The sequence below is a fragment of the Pogona vitticeps genome, chromosome 2 (genome assembly GCF_051106095.1).
Source record: "Pogona vitticeps strain Pit_001003342236 chromosome 2, PviZW2.1, whole genome shotgun sequence".
Taxonomy (NCBI): domain Eukaryota; kingdom Metazoa; phylum Chordata; class Lepidosauria; order Squamata; family Agamidae; genus Pogona; species Pogona vitticeps.
Window position 1 is genome coordinate 151,545,490 of NC_135784.1, and position 21,015 is coordinate 151,566,504.

At 43.0% G+C, this 21,015-nt stretch overlaps 1 protein-coding gene across 4 annotated transcripts in view; it reads left to right on the top strand.

The window, feature by feature from the left end:
- The first annotated feature begins 4,274 nt into the window (after positions 1–4,274).
- RBMS2 (RNA binding motif single stranded interacting protein 2) overlaps positions 4,275–21,015 on the top strand; it is a 76,347-nt gene continuing 59,606 nt past the window's right edge. Inside the window, exons 1-2 of one of the 4 annotated variants that reach the window (XM_072990873.2) lie at positions 4,275–4,657; positions 5,750–5,797. In XM_072990873.2, the coding sequence (XP_072846974.2) occupies positions 4,526–4,657; positions 5,750–5,797 (180 nt within the window). In that variant the 5' untranslated portion in view covers positions 4,275–4,525. The remainder of the gene's footprint in view (positions 4,658–5,749; positions 5,798–21,015) is intronic. The other 3 variants (XM_020784767.3, XM_078384395.1, XM_020784778.3) reach the window with 3 other exon arrangements.

A 21,015-nucleotide genomic window follows, 5' to 3' on the forward strand; every position in this document is an offset into this window, starting at 1 on the left:
CTCTTGATATTCTTTATGATATAGAAATCTTTGGGGCTCTTGTGGGAATGTCTGCTTGTGTAAGTATTAAGGAAGTGCTCGTCTCTCCAGAAGTAAGGACTGCAAGCCCTATCATTCCTTATTATCAGTTATGGTTAGTCCATGATTGGGGCTGATGGAATCTGCAATCAAACCTGATCTGGAGGATTTAATTTTTCCCAGCCTTGGTTCAATCGTGCACTGGATCTTTTTTGTTCCTTTAGATGCTGGATTCTGAGTTGCCTTCCTAATGGAATTTTTTACATGACCGTCTTGACATGTCCTTAAAGGTTCCTGCTTGTTCCAGTGGAAGGTTGCAGATTAAAATCCAAGAGGCAATTACCGGTCTTGAAAGGAGCCACAGGTGTAAAAGGAAATGCATACATGATAGAGGCCCATTCATCTTAGTTTGTCAAGTAAGCAAAGGCAAGCTGAAAAAAGAAAGCAAATGAAAGAGGATCCTTCTATTGCCTTATTTTTTTTCCATGCAATTCTTCTGAATGGTAAGTTGATAGAATCTTCCAACTGAGTCAAGGAGGTGGAACATCAGGCTGTTGGCAGTGGGGCTTGGGATTTCAGGTACCATAAGAAAAAGTAAGTTGATCGCTGATTGGAGTTTCTGTATACGATCCTGTTGAGGTGTCCCCAAATGCACATTTCAGAACTGTTGCTCAATCCAGGGTATTGCTTATTGGTGGTCAGTGGATGCTGGGTTGTGGTCTTACACAATGACAATGTGACACTTCCTATTTATCTATGGGTAAAGAAATGTAAAATATTTCTTTGTAATTACTTATATATCAATAAGGGGAGGGGGGTCCTCTGTCAGTTTCTCATCACTATAGCTCAAGACCAGGAAACCTACCAACCTAAAGCTTGTTCTGCATATGTCCTATTTATGTGCCTCTTGGGATTATTTTATTTTTGAATTAATGAATTTTAGTTATTTGAAATGACACAATGTGATGTAGTGGATTGAGTGATGGACTAGGGCTCAGGAGACCCGAGTTTAAATCCCAGCTCAGCCAATGGGAACTCACTGGAGGTATAGAAGTGGTAAATTATAAGCTGTCAAGTCAATTCTGATTTAGAGCAACTATTTTCAGGGTTGCTCAGAAGTGTTTTACCACTTCCTACTTTTGAGGGCAACCTGAGACTGTGCAGCTTGCCTAAGGCCACACAGGCTGGTTTTTCTGGGATGCACAGGGGAGAAAGGAACTCCCAGCCTCTGGCTCTACAGCCAGAATACCTACCTCACTGACCTCCTTAAAGATCTCACTAACCTTGAAATCTCTATAAGGGTTGCTATAAGTTGGTTCCAACTTGACAGCACAGAACAGCAAAGAGGACACAAGGGGCTTTTCCAATAAAATACTGTATAGCACTACAGTATTAATACTTATGTGGGATAGTAGTGATGGAGCAGGACCCTGGAGGCTTGGGTTCAAATCCCATTGCAGCTCACTGGGGAACTGGAACTGGAAGAACGTCTCCTTAAATATCTCACTTACCTCGAAAGCCTGACTTGATGGCAGACAACAATAACAAAATTTATTTGAAACAACCTGTACTGAAGGCTGCAGTACAATTTTTTGGCTCTAGGCTTCCCCCAGGTACACTGGGCATTGGGAGGAGAATGTGTTACCAGGAGGAGGAGGCGAGTGAGAGAGTATTCTTGCTGCCTGGTAGGTAGGCGGAAGGGAGTGAGGAGGGGAAGGGCTGAATTCCAAGAGATGGAATGAAGAGATAGAGAAATATCAGTGAGAAAAGGGAAGAATAGAGGAGGGGAGGAGGGGAGAGAGAGAGAGAGAGTTGAGGGGGACATCAGAGGTGCTAAAGGTTTCCAGCCATCTGAAGCAGTTACTTCTGCTAGTTGTCTATATAAAGATCTAGATTATGCACTAAGAGTTAGTCAGGGTGTTTTTGTTCAAAAACTGCATAGGCGGATATAGTAAATAAAATAAAATGAAATGAAACATATATAAAATGATTTCTGATATTTATTGTGGAGTTGCAACGTGTTTACCAGCTGTAGTACACTGGTCATAGCAGTTTGGTGCCACTGTTGCTGTCAAGGCTTCATCTCATGGAATCCAGGTAGAGTCTTGTAGTGTCTATAACTGTGCTCTATAGATACAAAGAGCAGCGTTGTGGCAGAAACGTTTTTGGATAACGTAGTAGTGGTAAGTAAGGGGTTGGGGATAGGACTAGGGCTATGTGAGGGGGCAAACCGGTGTCTCTGTGAGGCTTAACAGGTAGCCAACACAGCATATAAAAACTCGCTGTCAATGCCAAAGATGTGTTTGGTACACTTCCAGATGTACTGCCCCAATCATAAGAGTTAGTGATGGGTGAGCTTTTTAAAAATACTGTAAATGTTGTCATTCTCCAGAATCTGTGCTAGCGTATGGGGCTGCAGGGGTGACCCAACGTGATCACTCCGCAAAGGTTCCTGGACTGCAGCTGCCATGATTCCTCACTTGAGGATCAGTAAGGGCATGCACTTTTATGTAGTAATAATAACCTTTGAACGGCAGAGCTGGAAAGTTCCCTATGGATCATCAAGTCCAGCCCCTATCAAGGAGGCACAGTGGGGGAATCGAACTTCCTGACTCTGGCTCTGCAGCTAGAGACTTACGTAAGCCACTGAGCTATCTATCCAGCATGTTCAGCCCCTGACATCTTAGTAGAGCTAGAACAGATCTTTGTGTAAGATTTAGAAGAGCTGCTGGTAATCAGAGGAGTGACAGTTTTGGTCTGTCAGTCGTTCCCAAACATACTTGGACTGCAACTCCCAGAAGACCTTGCCAGCAGAGCAAGTGGTAAAGGATTCTGGGAGTTGCAGTCCAAAAAGGACTGCAACTCCCAAGGTTCAAAACCAGTGATCCGCTGCTTTGACATAATGTAGGATAGCTTCCTGTGTCCATTGTGAACCTAAAAGTTGATACTGTGTGTGTAAAACATGTAGACTATGATTCTATTATTTTCTATCCTGGACTCCAATGCAATAGTTTTTTTACTATTTATGTCTAAAGTGTCTCTGCTGCATAGTATAAATAATATACAGCCTTTATATTACATTCCCATGTGTGTGTGTTTTCTTCTTCTTGCTTTTCTGCATAATTTGAGCACTACTCTCGCCTGCTTCTGATCAGCTCTCACCAGGTTGTGTTGTTTTGTGGTATCTTTGCCTTGAGCACACTTGAAGCATTTTGATCAGACATCATACAGAGTCTCATCCAGAAGAGTGGCTTATCCAGAAACAATGGTGAATAGGGTTTCTCGAGTCTGGCTAATTCTTAGCTATGCTGGGTGTCATAACTTTCCCTCTAGTTTAAAGATATGCTTCTGGTGCCAGATCTAAAAACCAGGTGATGGCCTCAGCAATTAAAAGAGTTTGAGACTGTTCTTTTCTATGGTAAAAAGAATGTACAGGAACCAATCTGTGTAGAGAATGAAACTAACACCCTGGAGGGCTATCCGCTAACTGCCCAGGCATTGCCTTCTGCCATGCAAGGCAGAAATGCCTCTGTCGTCGTTTAGTCGTTAAGTTGTGTCCGACTCTTCGTGACCCCATGGACCAGAGCACACCAGGCCCTCCTGTCTTCCACTGCCTCCCAGAGTTGGGTCAAATTCATGTTGGTTGCTTCTGTAACACTGTCCAACCATCTCGTCCTCTGTTGTCCCCTTCTCCTCTTGCCTTCACACTTTCCCAACATCAGGGTCTTTTCCAGGGAGTCTTCTCTTCTCATCAGATGGCCAAAGTATTGGAGCCTCAGCTTCAGGATCTGTCCTTCCAGTGAGCACTCAGGGTTGATTTCCTTAAGAATGGATAAGCTTGTTCTCCTTGCAGTCCAAGGGACTTTCAAGTCTCCTCCAGCACCACAATTCAAAAGCATCAATTATTCGGTGGTCAGCTTTCTTTATGGTCCAGCTCTCACTTCCATACATTAATGCCTCTGTAGAGATGTCTCAATATTGAGCACCCCAGGATGTTTGGGATGACAACCGAGTCTTTTGTACGGGTCAAAATATTATTTCCTTTCAGTGTGGAATGCACAGGAACACACACCAACCCTGCAAGGTAGTCCAGGCAATTGTGCTAAGTGCATCCCATGTAAAAAAAAAATTGTCAGCATGACTTGACAAGGCCATTCCAGAACGGCTGGAGAGCTAGGAAGGCCTGCTCTGTCGCTTCTGTTGTGCCATGCAAACAGAAGCTAATATATTTGTGTCAAGACTATTCTGCTCTCTTTCAAGATCTCGGTTTTTAATTCTTGTAGTTTTAGTTTTTTCAGCTCTTTCCGAGGGCGCTGTACCCGTCATTCCGAGGGCCGGCATTAGGACCTGGCGGAAAGCAGACACTCTGGCCCTGGATTCCAGGCTGGCTTGCCTTGGTGACGTAAGCCAGAAGCCCTGTCTCTCTCTCTCTCTCTCTCTCCTCTCTCTCTTTTCTCTCTCTTTCTCCCTCTCCCTCTCTTTTCTGTGTGTGTGTGTGTATGTGTGTATGTGTGTGTGTCTCTCTTCCCCCTCTTCCCCCTCCCTTCCCAAGCTCTGTAACATTAAAGTGAAAATGCTCCTTTCTGTGCCTCCTCGTGCCGGAATCGCCACTTTTGGCTACAACAAGAGCAACAAGAAGGTAAGGAAGCCTCGTCTATGGGCACTCTTTCCCCCCCCCCGCCACCACCCTGACCTCCCCCCCCCCCCGCCTGCCCGCAGCCCCCTTTTTGCTTCCTATTCCCAAGATCTTGGAAACGTCCTTGGCTGAGACGAGGAGGAGAAGTGAAAAAAAAAAGGAATTGGAAGGAGGATGGGGGGGGGAAGGAGAGAGGGAAAGGTTGCCCTCTCCCCCTCTTCTGAATATCCCAGCTGATGGGCTGAAGAGAGAGGGGGTAGAATCCTGACAATTAATTGGGAGAGATTGACTGCTTGGAACACTGGCTTCTCAAGAGAGAAGCAGCCCTCACGGTTTGGCTGATCTTGGCCTCTCTTCCTTTCCTGTCCCCCCCCTCCCTCCCTCCAGATCCATCCCCACACCTCCAGCCCCCTTGGCCAAGGCCAGAGCGTTCCCAAGGGCGAGTTTTTTTTTTTTGAGTCCCGGAGCACTGGGGTGGGGGGTGGGAAGGGGGGTGGGAGAAGGAGGAGAAAATAAATAAATAAGCAAGACAGACCGGAACATGAAATCACTGCACTTTTGTGAAGATCCCTGGACCTTACTATTCTGTGGGTTCCTTTTATTTTTATTTATTTTTTTGCGTTCCCTTTGGGGGGGGGGGCAAAGGAAAGAGAAGAGACTGCGTCTCCCCAAGGAAGGAGGTCTATGGTTACGGAAATGAGAGGCAGTTCCGATTTTAGGCAGGGGAAGGGGGGGGGGTCCAAGCCGGGATCAGACCAAGGCCTGGTCTTTTAACCCTCTCCTAGCCCTTGCTGTGGTGGCGGAGACTTCTGAACTCACCCCTGACTGGGTGCTTCTTGAGGGTGGGGTTCCAGGATGTGGTTTCTGTGGGCATCCACGTGTTCTGAGGAAGCATGTGCCATAAAGGAGGCTTCTCTTCCCCCCCCCCCCCAACTAGCTCCATTCCCGTTGCCCTTTCCGCTCCCCACATCTCGGGCGGGATGAGAATACTGTACACTGCATGACTGGAAAGATGGGGGCATTTTGCTTATGGGAGGATGCCTTGGAGTGGGAGCAAAGGAGGAATTATACCCACCATCATCCTCTCCTCCTTAGGCCTGTCATTGGGAACCTGAAAGGCCTCGACAGTTTTGGAAAATACAGGTTGGCTAGCCTTGTTTGTTACTGTTTTGTTTGCTTGCTTGCTTGCCTGCCTGCTTGCTTGGTGAAGGCTGGGGTGTGGGTTAGTTTTCCCCCTTCCTGAGAAGCGTGATGGGTAGCGTGACCTGACGAGAGTGTTCTTTGAGCTGGAGGCACCCCATTTATCTTGCCAGGAGAAGTGGGGGAGTGGCCTAGAATGAAGGAAGCTGAGGAGTTCAGAATTGGGAATCCAGACTTCTGACATTTTAAAATATCTTATCACTTATTGGTGATTCACTGTGTGACCTTGTGTGCATGTGTTACTGAGCATAAAGCAAGGTGGGAGGGAGAAGGATACCTGGTCTCTTCCCTCCCCCCGCCGTGTCCTCTCTTTCTCCAAAGCTGAAACCTATTGCTGAAGGGTTCTCCCCGAAATGTGCAAATTGCAGGCCCTTTTAGGAGTCATGAGGCTGGAGGGCAACCTAAGGTAGAGACTGGAGTCCGCATTTGTGTCAGGAATGATGTTCCTTCCCTATGAGGGGTGGGAATCACTTTCGGGATCTCAGATTGTCCTGATCTCTCTGTGCCGCCTGTCAATTTCTCTCCAATGTGGGTGACATTTCCTCACCCCCTCATCATTGGTTGGGAGGAAATGTGTAGAAATGGATGAAGGTGGGGATGAATGAACGTGTTCTTTGGTAAGGGTCTGTCTGGGCCAAGAAGGTCCATGTCCGGGTTACGAACACTCTTATGGCCCTATCCCAAAAGCCTGCTGAAGGACAGATTGCCAGCAATGCAGGCGTACTTCATGCCATCTCTGTTTCTAAGTAAACTGGCAGCTATTTTTCTAGGAGTGTTGTACTGTATATACGTATGTACATACATTTCCCATCTCTGCTATTGTAATATACACAGCTTTTCACATCTGCATACTGTTTGTTGTAAAATATTTCTTTTAAAATTAGGTTGGCACACCTCTGGCTGTTTTTGAATGGACTGGCAATTTTGTTTTGTGGATTTGGTGCTGTTCACAGATGCTGTTTTGGGAGACAGGGCAAAAACTTGTCTCCTTGTCCTTGCAGGTGCAACTTTTGCAGTAGGTGTACAAGCTTATTCTGAGTGTGTACTTTAATTTGAATGATAGCTAGTATATGGATGTATGGGTCTGAGTTTGGATAATGGTAACTGTGTGTGGTCAGGTACAGTAGTGAGTTTGTTCTTTGCAGACTGATGCTTTTTGGGGTCATGTAAAAAAATACTACAAGTAATATAGTGATATCGGTAGTATGTCGCTAGAAGTGACATGTGTATGATGGTGATGTTGGCCTTACAATTTATACATCTGGAGAACTTCAGATTTAAATTCTGTATTGAAAGCCAGCATCATCAACATATGTATTATAAATGCATTGTAATCATGTGGTCTCAAGTTAATTTTGACTTATGGTGATCCTTTTCAGAATTTTGCAGGTAGAGAGTACTCAGAGGTGGTTTACCCTTCCCTTCTTCCGGGGCACCCTGGGACTGTGCAGCTTGCCCCCAAGGCCACACAGGCTGGCTATACTCACAGGAGGCAAAGTAGGGAAACCGAACTCCCAACCTCTTGGCCCCACAGCCAGATGCCTAAACCACTAAGCCATTCAGCCTGCTAAATGCATTACAAAGATTGTAATGTTGATTGTACTGTAGTTTCATACATTGTGTTCAAGACTGGGGCGCCAGCCTATCTTCATCTGGCCACATACGTTGAGAATCCCACTGTATTACTGGCCTATTTACAACTCCCTACACTTAGACAGGATGCTGGAGAATGTGTATGGTTGTATCTCAGCTCCAGGAGTTTCTGCATGAAGTTGACTTCAGTCTGCTTACAGGACAGAGATTGCTTTTGTCTTCTTGGTGTACCAGGACATGAATAGGGGGAAACATGACCCTGTTGGTTCTGCTTCTTCTTTCTCAGTGGCACCAACTCTGGTATCCCGTCTTTGATGTCTCTCTGTGAAAAGACTTCGAGGTACAGTTTCACACTTGCTCTAGGGTCTTCTCAGAGGGTCATTCTTAACAGTCCTAAAATGCATTGCTGGGGGACTGGGACTGTTAGCCTCAGGGTTTGAGCTTGTCCTCCATGCTATTTGACATATACATATAACCTCTGGGATGGTTTATTCAGTACTTGGGAGTTTGATGTCCCCGTAAGCTGATGACTTATCTCTCCCTTCTCTCTAAGTCTAAGGAAGCTGCTCTGGTTCTGAACCAATGTCTGGTGTTGTTAAAGGCTGGGGTGAAAATAAACAACTTTAAACTTACCCCAAACAAGGCAGAGGTGGTCCTATGTAGTAGAAAGACGTTGTGAAGGAATAAGTAACCAATCCATTCTGGATGGAGTCATGCACCTCTTGGAGATTAGTGTGTGTGGTTTGGATTCACTGCTGGATTTGACCCTGATCCTGGATGCCCATATGTTGGTGGCAGCCAGGAGTACATTTCCAGTTGAGCTGGTGCTCAAGCAGGGATGTCCATAGGTACTTGGAGATGTCTGGTCATAGTGAGACCTCTCTTAGTTACATATCATTTAGATGGCAATGAGAGATGCTTGGTGGAGCAGCCTTTGAAAAAGCTTTGGAAACATCACATAATTTAGAATGCTGGAGCCAGACTGCCAATCAGGGATAGTCACAAGGTGCATGTGATTTTTATTTTATTTTATTCGGTAGCAATAATTTCATTAGCTATATTTCTGGGCAGCCTTTATAAATCTCTGTATGACTTGGAACCTGGCTCTTTGAAAGACTGTCTTCCCCCTTGTGAACCTCCCTGGCTTCCACCTCCCATTATTCGAAGCGTGATGGGTGGGAACATGAAAGAGGGCTTTCTCTGTTGCCTTTCTCAGGATCTGGAGCTTCCTGCCAGGGGACGCCTAGCTGGCTCCCTGTGTCTTGTCCTTCTGCCCCAGGCAAATATATGTTTAATCAGGCAGGTGTGTAGGCCTTTGACAAGCTGGTCTGTTGTGGAAGGAGGCATGGCTGGTTAGGTGTTAGTTAAATCTTTTTATTATATCTTTGGCTGATTTTTTTAAAAAAAATTACATTTTAACCAAGAGTTTGTTCTCGATCTGTATCTGGTTATTGTTAGTTGCTTCAGCACAAGTTTGGAGGGGAAAGGCAGGCTATGCATTCAAAAATAAATAATGCACAAATGTGTGCATGTGTGGTCTTCTTTTGTGTACCTATCTCCCCATTCGCATGAGCAGTGTAGCACAGACACCGACAACTGACAGATGCTGGCTGTAGATCACAGAGATGCTGTGATATATGCAGATATATTGATTGTTTGTATCCTGAGAAGTCACCTTAGCGGCTGGTTTGCATATTAACGTTGTTCCTGTGAATGTAGGTACAGAAATGATGGCTATGTTCACAAAGTGGCTTCAGCAGCATAATGATTCCCCACTGTGCCTCCTTGACAGGGGCCGGACTCGATGATCCATAAGGTCCCTACCGGCTCTGCAGTTCTGATATTATTATATTATTATTATAACATGAACATTGACCTTTTCTGAATGGAATGCCTGTGAAATTTGTAGATAATGTTCCCTGGGTTTCTGGGTTATGTCTGTGCATTCCATCTTGTGGCTTTTCAGGGCCTGCTCTGAAGGCAGTATAAAACTAAGCTCTCCCCTAAAGCGGATGGGGGTGGGGGGTGGCAGTTACGTGACTGTGTCTGCCCGGAAGTGAAGGGAATTTTGTACATCACAATGTGCTGACTCTCTGCCGTTACTTTTTGCTAATGTGTGGAAATACTCTCGGCTGGAAACGTAGCTATTTATACTCAATGTGATTTCCTGGTCATTAGACTGTGGGTCATTAAAAAGAATTAAAAGTTGTGCAGCCATTGTTAAAAGTTTTCATAAATATCGGGAGATAATAATCTGAACCAAAAGATATTTATTTATTTCCTGTTTAATTTTAATTTTACTCTTAATGCAAGGTATTCTAGGTAATGTACTTTTTTCTTCCTTCCTCTGCTTCCTTACTATGTATTTCTTCAAGACAGTTTAGGTAGTTCAACCCAGCCATCTGATTTTATCCTGTGTGTTTTCAGCTGAGAGAGCATAACTGACCACAGATTATTCAGTGAGCTCCGTTTCTGGAGTGGAAACATATACATATCTTATGTACTGAATTCAGAATAATCAGCTTGTAGTCCTTCCTTCCTTTGTGCTCCAGATTGGTTGGCTCACTTTCTAATCCCTCCTCCTCTTCTGATCATCACCTGTGCATTTTTTCATTTATCCTTCTATCCATCTTACCTTCCAACTTAAAAAATAAATCACTGCCAACATAAGAACAGTAGCAAAATTGTCCCTTGGTTTGGTTTGGGGAGATATGTGCTAGGGGCTAGGACACTGCGCCATAGAAATCCGTAGTCCAACTTTGAACACCATTGTAAATTCACTAAGGTTACTGTATTTGCTGGCGTATAAGACTACTTTTTTGCCCTGAAAAACATGCCTCCAAGTGGGGAGGGTCGTCTTATACGCCGGGTGCACTTCAGTTGGGATAGACATAGCTGCCCATAGTGGACTTCCGATGCTCGCCCGGTGCCCATAGTAGCCTCCCGATGCCTGCCCACCTCATTCTACATACCGTCCAGTGTCGCGTGGTATCCAGTGTGGCTGTGGCGAGCATCAGCAGCAAGACAGGGGTGCCAGCTTTTTCGATGTGACCGGCCCGTTCTGTTCGGTGGGAAGCAGCGGCGCTCCAGCCCGCTCCTTGTCTATGCAGAGCTCACACATGCGCACTTGCGCACTAGTGCTGGTCACAGGGAGATGCAGGGGCGGGCCGGAGGCACTGCAGTCGCGCTGCAGCCTTACAATGGTGACCGTGAATAGCACCTTTTATTTGGTGTGTGGAAGGTGTGCGGAAGAGGGGGTAGTCTTATACGGCGAGTATATAACAAATTATATTTTGAGTGGAAATGTTGTAATACGGTATTTCTCTTCCCCCATCCCTTTTTAGAAACTGCCATCTTTGTTTATGCTTTGTTCGTGAATTATCCAAATGACACTACTGTCAGCCAGGTGGTTCCTGTGTCGCCGTCCTGCGTGTTTCCATATTTTTTGCTGTGTGGCAGTTTTTTTCTGTGGTAAAATGTAATTTGAACCCCAACCTCTCTGCTATTGATTGGCAAATTTTGCTTCTGTGACTTTAATTAAACACTTCCTGTTTTCAAACTTAGCCTGTTTTTCTTGCTTCCTGATGAGCATGGGTGGAGAATGAACCACACAGGCCTTCATCTGATTCTTAATCCCAACTAGAATGCACCCATTGAAATCAATGAAATTTATGTAAATCCTGATTTAACAAGTCCCATTTATTCATGGATCTACTCTAGCTGAGAAAAACATAGACTTTACTCCAAACACTGTACTGTATTAACATTCCTGTGAATTTGTATGTGTGTGTTATGTGCTATAAAGTCAGAGCCCATTTATAATTATCTTAATAAGGCTTAATAAGTGAGATATTTTAGGAGTGGTTTTAGTTACCTTGAATAGTTTATCTCACCTTGCAGAAAATACAATATATATCTGGCCCACCTTGCCTTTTTATCCAGCCTGGTGTACCTGCATGCGTGTCTGCATCTTTTTACAGAGACATATCACTATATCTCAATTTTAAAATGAACCATAGGAAACCGGTAATTAAAGTCAGCTTCCCCCACACACATATTATATACACATATTATATATATATAATTAGTAATTAGACTCCTCCCTATTAGTGGTGTTAGAAACTGATATTGAAACCGTTAAGTCAGTGTCTTCTAGAGGCAATTAATGAATCCCACCATTCATACCTCTTACCCATGCTCACTTGAAAGTAATAACATGGGAGGAAACATTTAAGGAGTGTTGCCAGGAGCTGTTGCTAAATGGAACAGGCAGATTTAGGAGTAAATATTAAAGGAGGATCATTGGCATTGAGAAGGGCACCACTGGACAATGTTGCATTATTTTAAGTGCCTGCATTGAACCTCTGTTTTGAATCTAGTTTGCCCACTTGCAGAGACACAATGCTTCAGTGACTGTTTGGTCCTGTGTAAGAGGTGGTTCAGTAGCCCATTGATTTGAATTGATTTAATAGATCTACATGGTGTTACTACAGATTTGGATCAATCTCTCCTGTTTCTCTTCCATTTTAGGATTATTTTCCCTTGCATGGAAAATTGTGTTTTCCTTTCCTACCCTAACCCTAACCCTAACCCTAGCCAGCCTGCCCAGGTCATTTCAGATCTGCTATCCCTGGTGTCTCAAAGAAGCCAGCTTCCTTGTATAATTAGAACTCCCTTGATATCAGCTGTAATGTCAGGTGTAGGAGTGTTATTCAAAGTACAGCTGACTTTTTGTCTTTTTTAGCAACTTCTTGCTGGGTTCTTCTTCCCCCCCAACCCAGATGAAATTGACAAAACTTGTCAAATTTTCTTGTCTTTTTTAGCAATTAATTGTGCCTCCCCCCTTCTAGCTCTAAAACAAGGGCCTCCAAACTATGGCCCACAGGCCCACTTTGCCTTTTTATCCAGCCTGGTGTGCCTGCATGTGTGTCTGCATGCAGGAGTACATGCATGCGGGAGTGCATGCATGTGGGCAGGCAAGCAGGAGTATATGCGGGCGTGCATACGTGTGTTTTCCTTCAGCCCCAAAAATCTGGAACATATATGTTGTGGCCCTCACTCTGAAAATTTTGGAGACCCCTGTTCTAAAGGTTTCTTGCGGCCCAGCTGAAATGGACAAGTGTTGACAATTTCATGAGACTAACTGACTCCCAGTTGTGGAAGCTTAGTCTGTGTGGTTTTGAGTTTATAGGTAAAAGAGACCATGGTTCCAACCACATAAGATATAAGCCACACACCTTATGTGGAGGAACCTTTAACATGGAAGTAACCAAGGAGAGCATAATTATGCTTTTCTCTCCTGTCCCTCCTGCCTGTTAATCTTGGATTAATAATCGTCACTTACCAGGGATAGTATAAGGATAGTAAAAGAACATGCAAGATGGTCTTTGGATATTCTAAAGCCCTTTTTCTTTGTTCCCCAACCTGGTGTCCTCCAGAGGTATTAGACCAGGGGTGGGCAATTAATTTCTATGGGGGGCACATGAAAAATCTGAACTGTGTTCGGGGGCCGAACCAACTTTACTTAAAAATAAAATGAAACAGTGATATGATTGTTTTTTATTTTAAACTTGTTAATCTTCACAAATACTAAAGAGGGTTTTTTTTGCGGTATGTTAAAGATAAGCAACTGATCAGCTTTAGACAAAAAGCTGTAAATGGTTTTGATGTCCGGCAGGCCGGACAGGAGTGGCTCGGGGGCCACACTTTACCCAGGTCTGGATTAGTCGATACCTTCATCACCTCCATGTTTTTGCCATCAGGGTGCTGGCCAATAGGTTCCCTCCATAGATTGTCTTTCTCTTTAAGTCTGGCTGACAGTGATGGAGACTTTCAGGACTGTTCCATGTACTGTAGTCCCACCCACACTATCAGATCTCACTTTGAGAAGGAAAAATGTATGTGCCTTGTCAGGACAACGAAGGTGTTTCAGACCACCTACCACACTTGAAATATTTTGTCTGCTTTTGCCTTTTGTATTAGCAGGAATGAGATTAAAACATTTTGCGGTCTTTTCTTCAGCTCAGAAAGCAGCTTGAAATCTCTCTCTTGTGGGGGGGTGGGTATTGCTGTACATTGATTCTTCCTGCATCAGTGTTTGGCATCGTGAGGCAGTCTGATCTCTTCTCTCACAACTCCTTTGTAATTCTTCTTCTTCTGAAGACAATTTCTAGCCTTCATAATTAGAGAGAGGAGGGGAAAAACATAGAAGTTGCCTAGAGTTGACTCCATTTGTCAAGAAGTGAGTTACAAATTCAGGAAACAGAGCTTTCATGCTCTGTGCATTATAATCCGTGCCATCCTGTCCCTGCCTCGCTACTGGTGCTTACCTTATATCTGTACCCTTCCTCTTCCTCCTCCAGGACAGAAAAGTTTCATGTTCTGAAAAAAAACTCAAGTGTTATATTTTCCATAAAGCTGCAAAGCCATAGTGTGATACTGAAAGGGTTTTTTCCCCCTCCAAAATATATATCTTAGTCTGCAGGCTAAGTATAGGCCTACCCTGTGAAGAATGTAGTTGGGAGGGACTGCCGGCATGGTTACTGGGGGTATGTACACAATGATCCTGCAGAATAGTCCCCCCCCCTTTGGAGGGCCAGTAGAAATGCAGTTGGAGATCGTGGTATTTTCAGAGAGGTGAAGATGGCATTGAAGATGTCCCGCTGTTCATGGTGTATGTGTACACTTCTGTCATCATTCCCTCTAGCACCAGATTTCGCAGGCTGCTTTATATAGTATCTGGAGATTGTGTGACTACAGGTGAGAGTCAAACAAAAGGAATGTGAGCGTACATCTGTGGAATGTACAAATGCTTCTCAAGACTTTGGAAGTAACTGGCTACAAATAACCGATTGCAATTAATTTCCTTCCCAATGAATTGCAGCACTGAAAAGTACAATTGCAGATGTAATTTAAAGAAAGGCAACATTGTTCCTTTTGCAGTGCAGCTGTGTCACTTTAGTTACTTTCATAGTTACCGATCAGGGACCTCACCAGTCCGATGTGGAGACGGGTCATAGGGCCGAAGCGCTGGAAGTCCTGTGGTGGAAGCTGCAGTGATTCCAAGGGTGGGTGGGCAGGAAGAGTATATGTTTTGTACCGCAGGCCAATAACATGTTTTAAAAATGTAATTAAAACCTCTTACTATTATTTTTGCAAATCACAAAGATAAATAGGGTAAGATCAGGAAGATAGTCTTTTTAGAGTCTTAGAAACATCTCAGAATGTTTGTTTATGTGTTTGTATAGAAAGCTCTCAGAGACAGTAAGAACAGGAAACAAAATTTTGGATGGATATCATTGAGATCTCACCTTAAATTAATTGAATGAGTTGTTTCTTAAAAATGGTTCACCCACAGATCCAGATCTGTTTACTTTTTTTTGTTCCAGAAGATCTCCAAAATGGTAAGATACAATGATACAACATAAGATTTTTGAACGGATAGTATTGACTCCCTGACTTAAATAACTGCATTGGTTATACCTTAATAATAATAATAATAATAATAATAATAATAATAATAATAATAATAATAATAATAATAATAATAATAATAATAATAATAATAATAATAATAATAATAATTGTTTTTCCCCTGAGCCTCTTTTGTTTGCCTGTTTATCTTGAAATATTTCAGAAGCAGTGAGAGCCAGGACTATAGCCATTTGTGCAGGTAATATGGATTCACTAAATTAAATAGCTAGTTCTATTGGTTCCCCTAAAGTGCCAGTTGGGTTCACTAATAATTAACTTTTACTAGCACTGGCTAGACTCTTTTGTTAAGCTGGCATATCTTTGATGAATATCAGGGTGGAGAGAGTGAGAGAGAAGAGAGACCACGTGAAAGAATGAATTTTGGCGGGGAACAGAGAAGAAGAGAAATGGCATTAAGCAAGTGTTCCTGTCCGTCTGCCATCCCCTCTCTCATAAAAGTGGAAAGGGGTGAGTGGAGAGCAGAGGCAGGAGAGCAGAAAGAAGAGGTGACCAAAGCATTGCTGGAATGATAGTGACAGATTGAGTTGAAGGATCCATGGACCAAGGAGATGGTCTGGATGAAACTCCCTAAGGAAGAGATAGAGAGATGACAGAAGTGTAAGTCCCCACCCAGACCATCTTATTGGAGGGGAAGAGAAAGGAAGAGTTAAGGAGGAAGGAAAGAGAGGGGAGAGCAATTCAGTTTGCAGAAACAGAGGGGAACAGAATGGGCAGTACAGTATTGGTCTGCCCCTAAAAAGAGGGTCCTTTGAGGAGGGAGGAACCCCAGGACACAATTATACTCCAGGAGAGAGCTGCAGAAGGGGAATGGGCATGTTATCCTTGTTGTGGAAGCCTTTGCACAAGTTGACACTCATCCCTTCACAGACCTACCGACTGGGAGAAGTTTGGTGGAATTCCCTGTTATTAGAAGGGACTCTCCCGCCAACCTAGCGGTTCGAAAGCATGCAAATGTGAGTAGATTAATAGGGGCCACCTCGGTGGGAAGGTAACAGCGTTCCGTGTCTAAGTCGCACTGGCCATGTGACCACGGAAGATTGTCTTTCGGACAAACGCTGGCTCCATGGCTTGGAAACGGGGATGAGCACCGCCCCCTAGAGTCGAACACGACTGGACAAAAAAATTGTCAAGGGGAACCTTTACCTTTAGAAGGGACTGGCATTAAAGAGTTTAGGGTACAGTTGCTTTGAGTCCCCACGGTTATCGAGTGCAGAGGAACCCCAGTTATTGCTAAATAAATCTTCATTAGTTAATCTGAATGTTTCTGTGTTTTTACAGAGGGAAATGGGGAAACCACCAGAAATAAAACGGAACCCAATCACAATATCTATTATTTTTCCTCCAAAGTAACTTTCTAAGTTCTGCTGCCTCTCAAAGACCATTTTTAACCTTATAAATGATGGATTTTCTTTAGCTTTGTTCACTCCTGCTTTGGCATGTTCTCCCTATCCCCTTCATTCGGGTTAGGACTGTAGCAAAGTATTACTCTTGTAGCTCAAGTAAAAGAGCTTTACTGTATACAGTAGGTATACGGTAACTGTTGTGTTCTGTATGTATGGCAGAGGGTATCCTGCTCATTCTCCTGGATGGAATCTCAGGGCTGGAAACCTGGGGCTTATCTCTCATTATTCTCAGGGAGATCAGGGAGGATGGACAAAAAGACTGCGACTTGCCAGAGGCCAACTCAGGGTGTGATCATGTGGGGAAATAGATTGCAATTTGGACTGTTTGCGCAGCTATCTGATGTGGTCTAATTCCTGAGGATCACATGCCATCTGGGGAAATGTGCCTTCGCCTGACCCCTATGTGGAACTTTATGGTCCAGCGGTAGGGCTTCTGTTCATTGGTACCAGGCCGGAGCAATTCCGTGGCGGATGGAAGCGTTGCTTCAAGGGAGCTTGTCCCTGTTAAAGTGGCCCTTTCCTGTGTGACCAGGCATGCCTTTGCAGCCATCTGCTTTTGCATCTTTATTCCTCTTTTGTGATCCACTGAGCCCTGGACAGAATGAAATAATGGGTTTCTGAGAATGTCTGCTTGTTAAGGAAAGCAGACATTCTCAGAAACCCATTATATGAAAAGGAAGTTTTCATGTTTGAAAACTCATCATGTATTTTGTGAAAGCCTAGAGTCTCAGACCCACCCACCCTCCATCAGATAAGAGTATAACAAAACCTGCACTTAAAAGCAGACCTTGGCCTCTTATATTGCTCAGACGGTTGTGCCGCTGTGTCTTCTAAAGCTCATAGTTAATTCCATCCATCCATATGCATCCTGCCTCTTCTTCATGGAACCCATGATGACATGCAAGATCTTGTCCAAGTTTTGGACTTGCTCAAAGGCTAGGCAAGCTTGGCCTGAGACATATTATGTCTATGTCAAAATGTCTCAGTACCCATCTCTCTTGCTATGGTAAAAATAATGGAAAAATTTGAAAAGTGTGGGAATTTTGAGTCATCATTCGGACTTTATATCTGCAGAGTCTTTGCTCATTAAGTTTCCATCGGCTGAAAATGTTCTTAACTCGCACGGTTTGGGAGTAGGGCTTTTATTGAAGCCACTGGCAATGGTGCGGCTAAAAAATATTGTAAATAAATAAATAAATAAATAAATAAATATTGTAACCCACCTCAGGATAAGGCAGAATAAAAATGGAAGTAAGGGAAGTAACAGAGATGTCTATGTATAGTAAACAACTGACTGTTTAGCGGCACTGAGAATCTGCTGCCTCAGAGGCAAAAAAACCCAGGTGTGACAGAGGAGCATTGAGGGCAGCTGGACCTGGCAAAATACCATTGGGGGGGGCAGGTTTTTGCCCTTTGACCCTTCAGTCCCTGCTCTCCTTCCTTCAAGAGGCCTTCAGGAAAAAGGAACAAATGACCAGAGGACTAACTGATCTCGGGCATACCTGGAAATGTAGAAATCAGTTGAAACAGTTCATCCACTTTATAATCCGTTGTTTCGTATTCTAGCAGCATGAGTTGACCACTGATTTTGGCCACAGGTTCAGATTAAGACATACAAAGTACCGATACTACTAAGTGCCTCATCCTGCTGGTTCAGAGCCATTTGTTTTACTTTTTATCCAAGCCATGTCTGAATGTTTTTACTGAATATTGTGTGTGTATATATATAAAAAACTGTCTTTTCTGAAATTCTGGCCCATGTGCTTCATTGTTAGTTCATTTTTAGTATGAATGTATGCATTTCAGATTCCTCTAATGTTTCTCAAGACATGTATAGAGGCGCAGTTCATGATTATAGCTACACGCAAAGCTACTTTGCTGCTGGGTATTACATTGCTGGGAAAACAGGACTACAGTCATTCAATGTTGAGGCAGCAGAAGAACTCAATAGAAACAATTCTATTACATCCCAGCCATCCCTGAAACAAGGCTATAACAAACAATGTGCTTTAAACTAGCTCTTGAATTCTTGGCAATACGGGCATTTCCTAATGTGACACCCTTCTCTTGGATTCACTTTAATGTAGTAGCAGTAGGGTTTGAATGTGTCAGGGGAATTGAGAAGAATAGCATCAGGATGCTGGACTGCATTCCAGCTGTGGACTCCTCACAGTGTCACACAGGGCAGAAGGGTCAGCACTGAGACCAAGATGTATCTACCCTCTTCAGGAATTAGTGGTTACATCAGCAGAAGAGAATTGATAGTTCCACTGGGAATGTATGCAGAAACTTTTTTGTTATGGCAGCTAATGGGCAGCAGGCAGCAAGAATATTAGGAGGTGGCACTGGTGGCAGGTCTTCTGTAGACAGTGGCAGTGACATTCAAGATAATTCTTAGTACTGTGCAAAAGAAGCCAGGGGTACATGACTTGAATGTTTTATTCCTTGAGAAATCTTACCATAAGACAGTCCAAATTGAAATGAGAGATAGTGATGAAAGATGAGACTCTCAGGTAGAAAAGTTTTAGAAGAGGTAGCCGTGTTAGTCTATGATAGTATTTTCAGCCAGAAACAAATGAAAAATAAATATAAAGAAGACAGAAACATTGCGGCATCTTAAAGACTAACTGGTATATTTTAATGTGAGATTTCACGGACAAGTCCACTTCCTTAGACATAAGAGTAGAAAGACTACTATTTAAGAGCAGATGATAAGTGTGAGTAGCACTGTCACTAATGGAGCAACTAGGTTAAAGCTGAAAGGACTTCTCATTGCTGCTGTGCACAGAGGCAAATGCAAAGTCTGATGCTGCCCAACATACCGTATTTTTCGCTCCATAAGACGCACCTTTCCATAAGACGCACCAATTTTTTATGAGAAGAAAACAGGAAAATATAATCTGTTTTCTTCGCTCCATAAGACACACAGACTTTCCACCCCCCTGTTTTGTGGGAAAAAAGTGCGTCTTATGGTGCGAAAAATACGGTATATACAGCAATTGGAACATGGACTGTGAGAAGTAGGAATCAAGGCAAACCTAGAAGCACAAGACAAGAAATTGAATAATTAAATGTTGAAGGGTTTGATGTGAGCACATAATATAGACTGGAATAGGAGATTCCAACCATATAATTACAATGCTTTACCATTGAAATATCAAACTCAAAAGAAACAATGTGACTCTAATAGAGTGGCAAGAAGTAGCACAAGTAATTAGGGGCTATAATGTAAAGCAGAGTTCTCCAACTTTCTGGGACACGGGGCAGCATTAGAGGACTCAATGCCTAAAGAGGGCCACATGTTAAAATGTAACAAAATTATTAACCTACAAATTTAGATCAATGAAAAAATGTTACTTTGAATACAGTCCATTTTGGAACAGTATTTTACTGTGGAGTCCTTTTATCTAGCTATACATGCTAATCTAATGAGTGTGATTTTGTGACTGTTTTCTATTAGCCAAGGCATTCAAGTCGAAGATTTGTGACAGATACCCTTAAAATGTCATGTAAAGGTTCATCTGTAAGTCTTGACCTACACTTAGATTTTACAATTTTCATCTTGGAAACAGTTTGCTCACAGATTATGCAGTGCCAAAAACTGTGTACATGCCTGCAGTAAATTTCTTTAGGTTGATAAATGCTATCAGATAGAGCAGAATAGAAATCTTACAGACTTTGTAAATGTCTTTGAGATGATCACAGGCTTGCAAATCAGTTCCTTTCTTCTGAAAAAACCTAGTTGCATCTTCTTGTGCTACTTCAAATGCATTCTGAAACACTCTTTTTCCTTTCCATTTTAATTCATTGGAGCATGAGAAATTTAAAAAGTTGCTCTCACTAACTTACTTCAGAAAAAAAAACATTTAGTTTTGCTTCAGAAGCTTTTAGTTCAGAATACTGTACATGTCACAGAAGCTTTCCTTTCCCCCTTGCAACCTTAGAGTCAATGTGTTCAGATGCTCTGTGATATCAGTTAAGAAAGCCAAATCAAACATCAGTGCAAGGTCAAAAAGGACTTCTTGACCTTTTTCTTTCTCCTTGAGAAAGACATCAGCTTCATGACAAAAACTGAAAAATCATTTGAGGACTTTGCCTCTGCTAAATCACTTAATTTCTGCATGGTACAGTACATTTCCCTATTCTGCATCTTATCTCGGAGAGAAAATTTTGAAACTGATGATTAGTAAGGCCATGATGCCTGTTGTAATTAATGCTGGATACAACAATACACATCACACTTTCTTATGGCAGGCTTGCTGATGGATGATGCAGTGAAATTACATGGGAAGCGTACTGTTTAATTTCAGCATCTCTTGCTTCTTGCAAGTACACCAGTTTTACTTCTCACCATATTTCTTGCACCATCAGTTGTGATCTTTTTCAATTTATCTCAGCTGAGACCAAGGTTTTCTACACCTTCAGGAATATATTTTCTGCTGTTGTGGTGCCTTTCAGACTGCAGTAGACAGAATTCTTCTGTAGTTCTGAAGTTGGCCTCTATCCCCCTGACAAATATTAGTAATTGCGGTGTCTATAATATCATTGCTTTCATTTAGTATCAAAGAAAAAAAAATCAAAACTTTTTGCCTTGACATATGCAGCTCATCTCCTCGTTCTTCAGTACACCTGGCGACTGTAGATGCAGATAAAACTGACCCAACTAACACA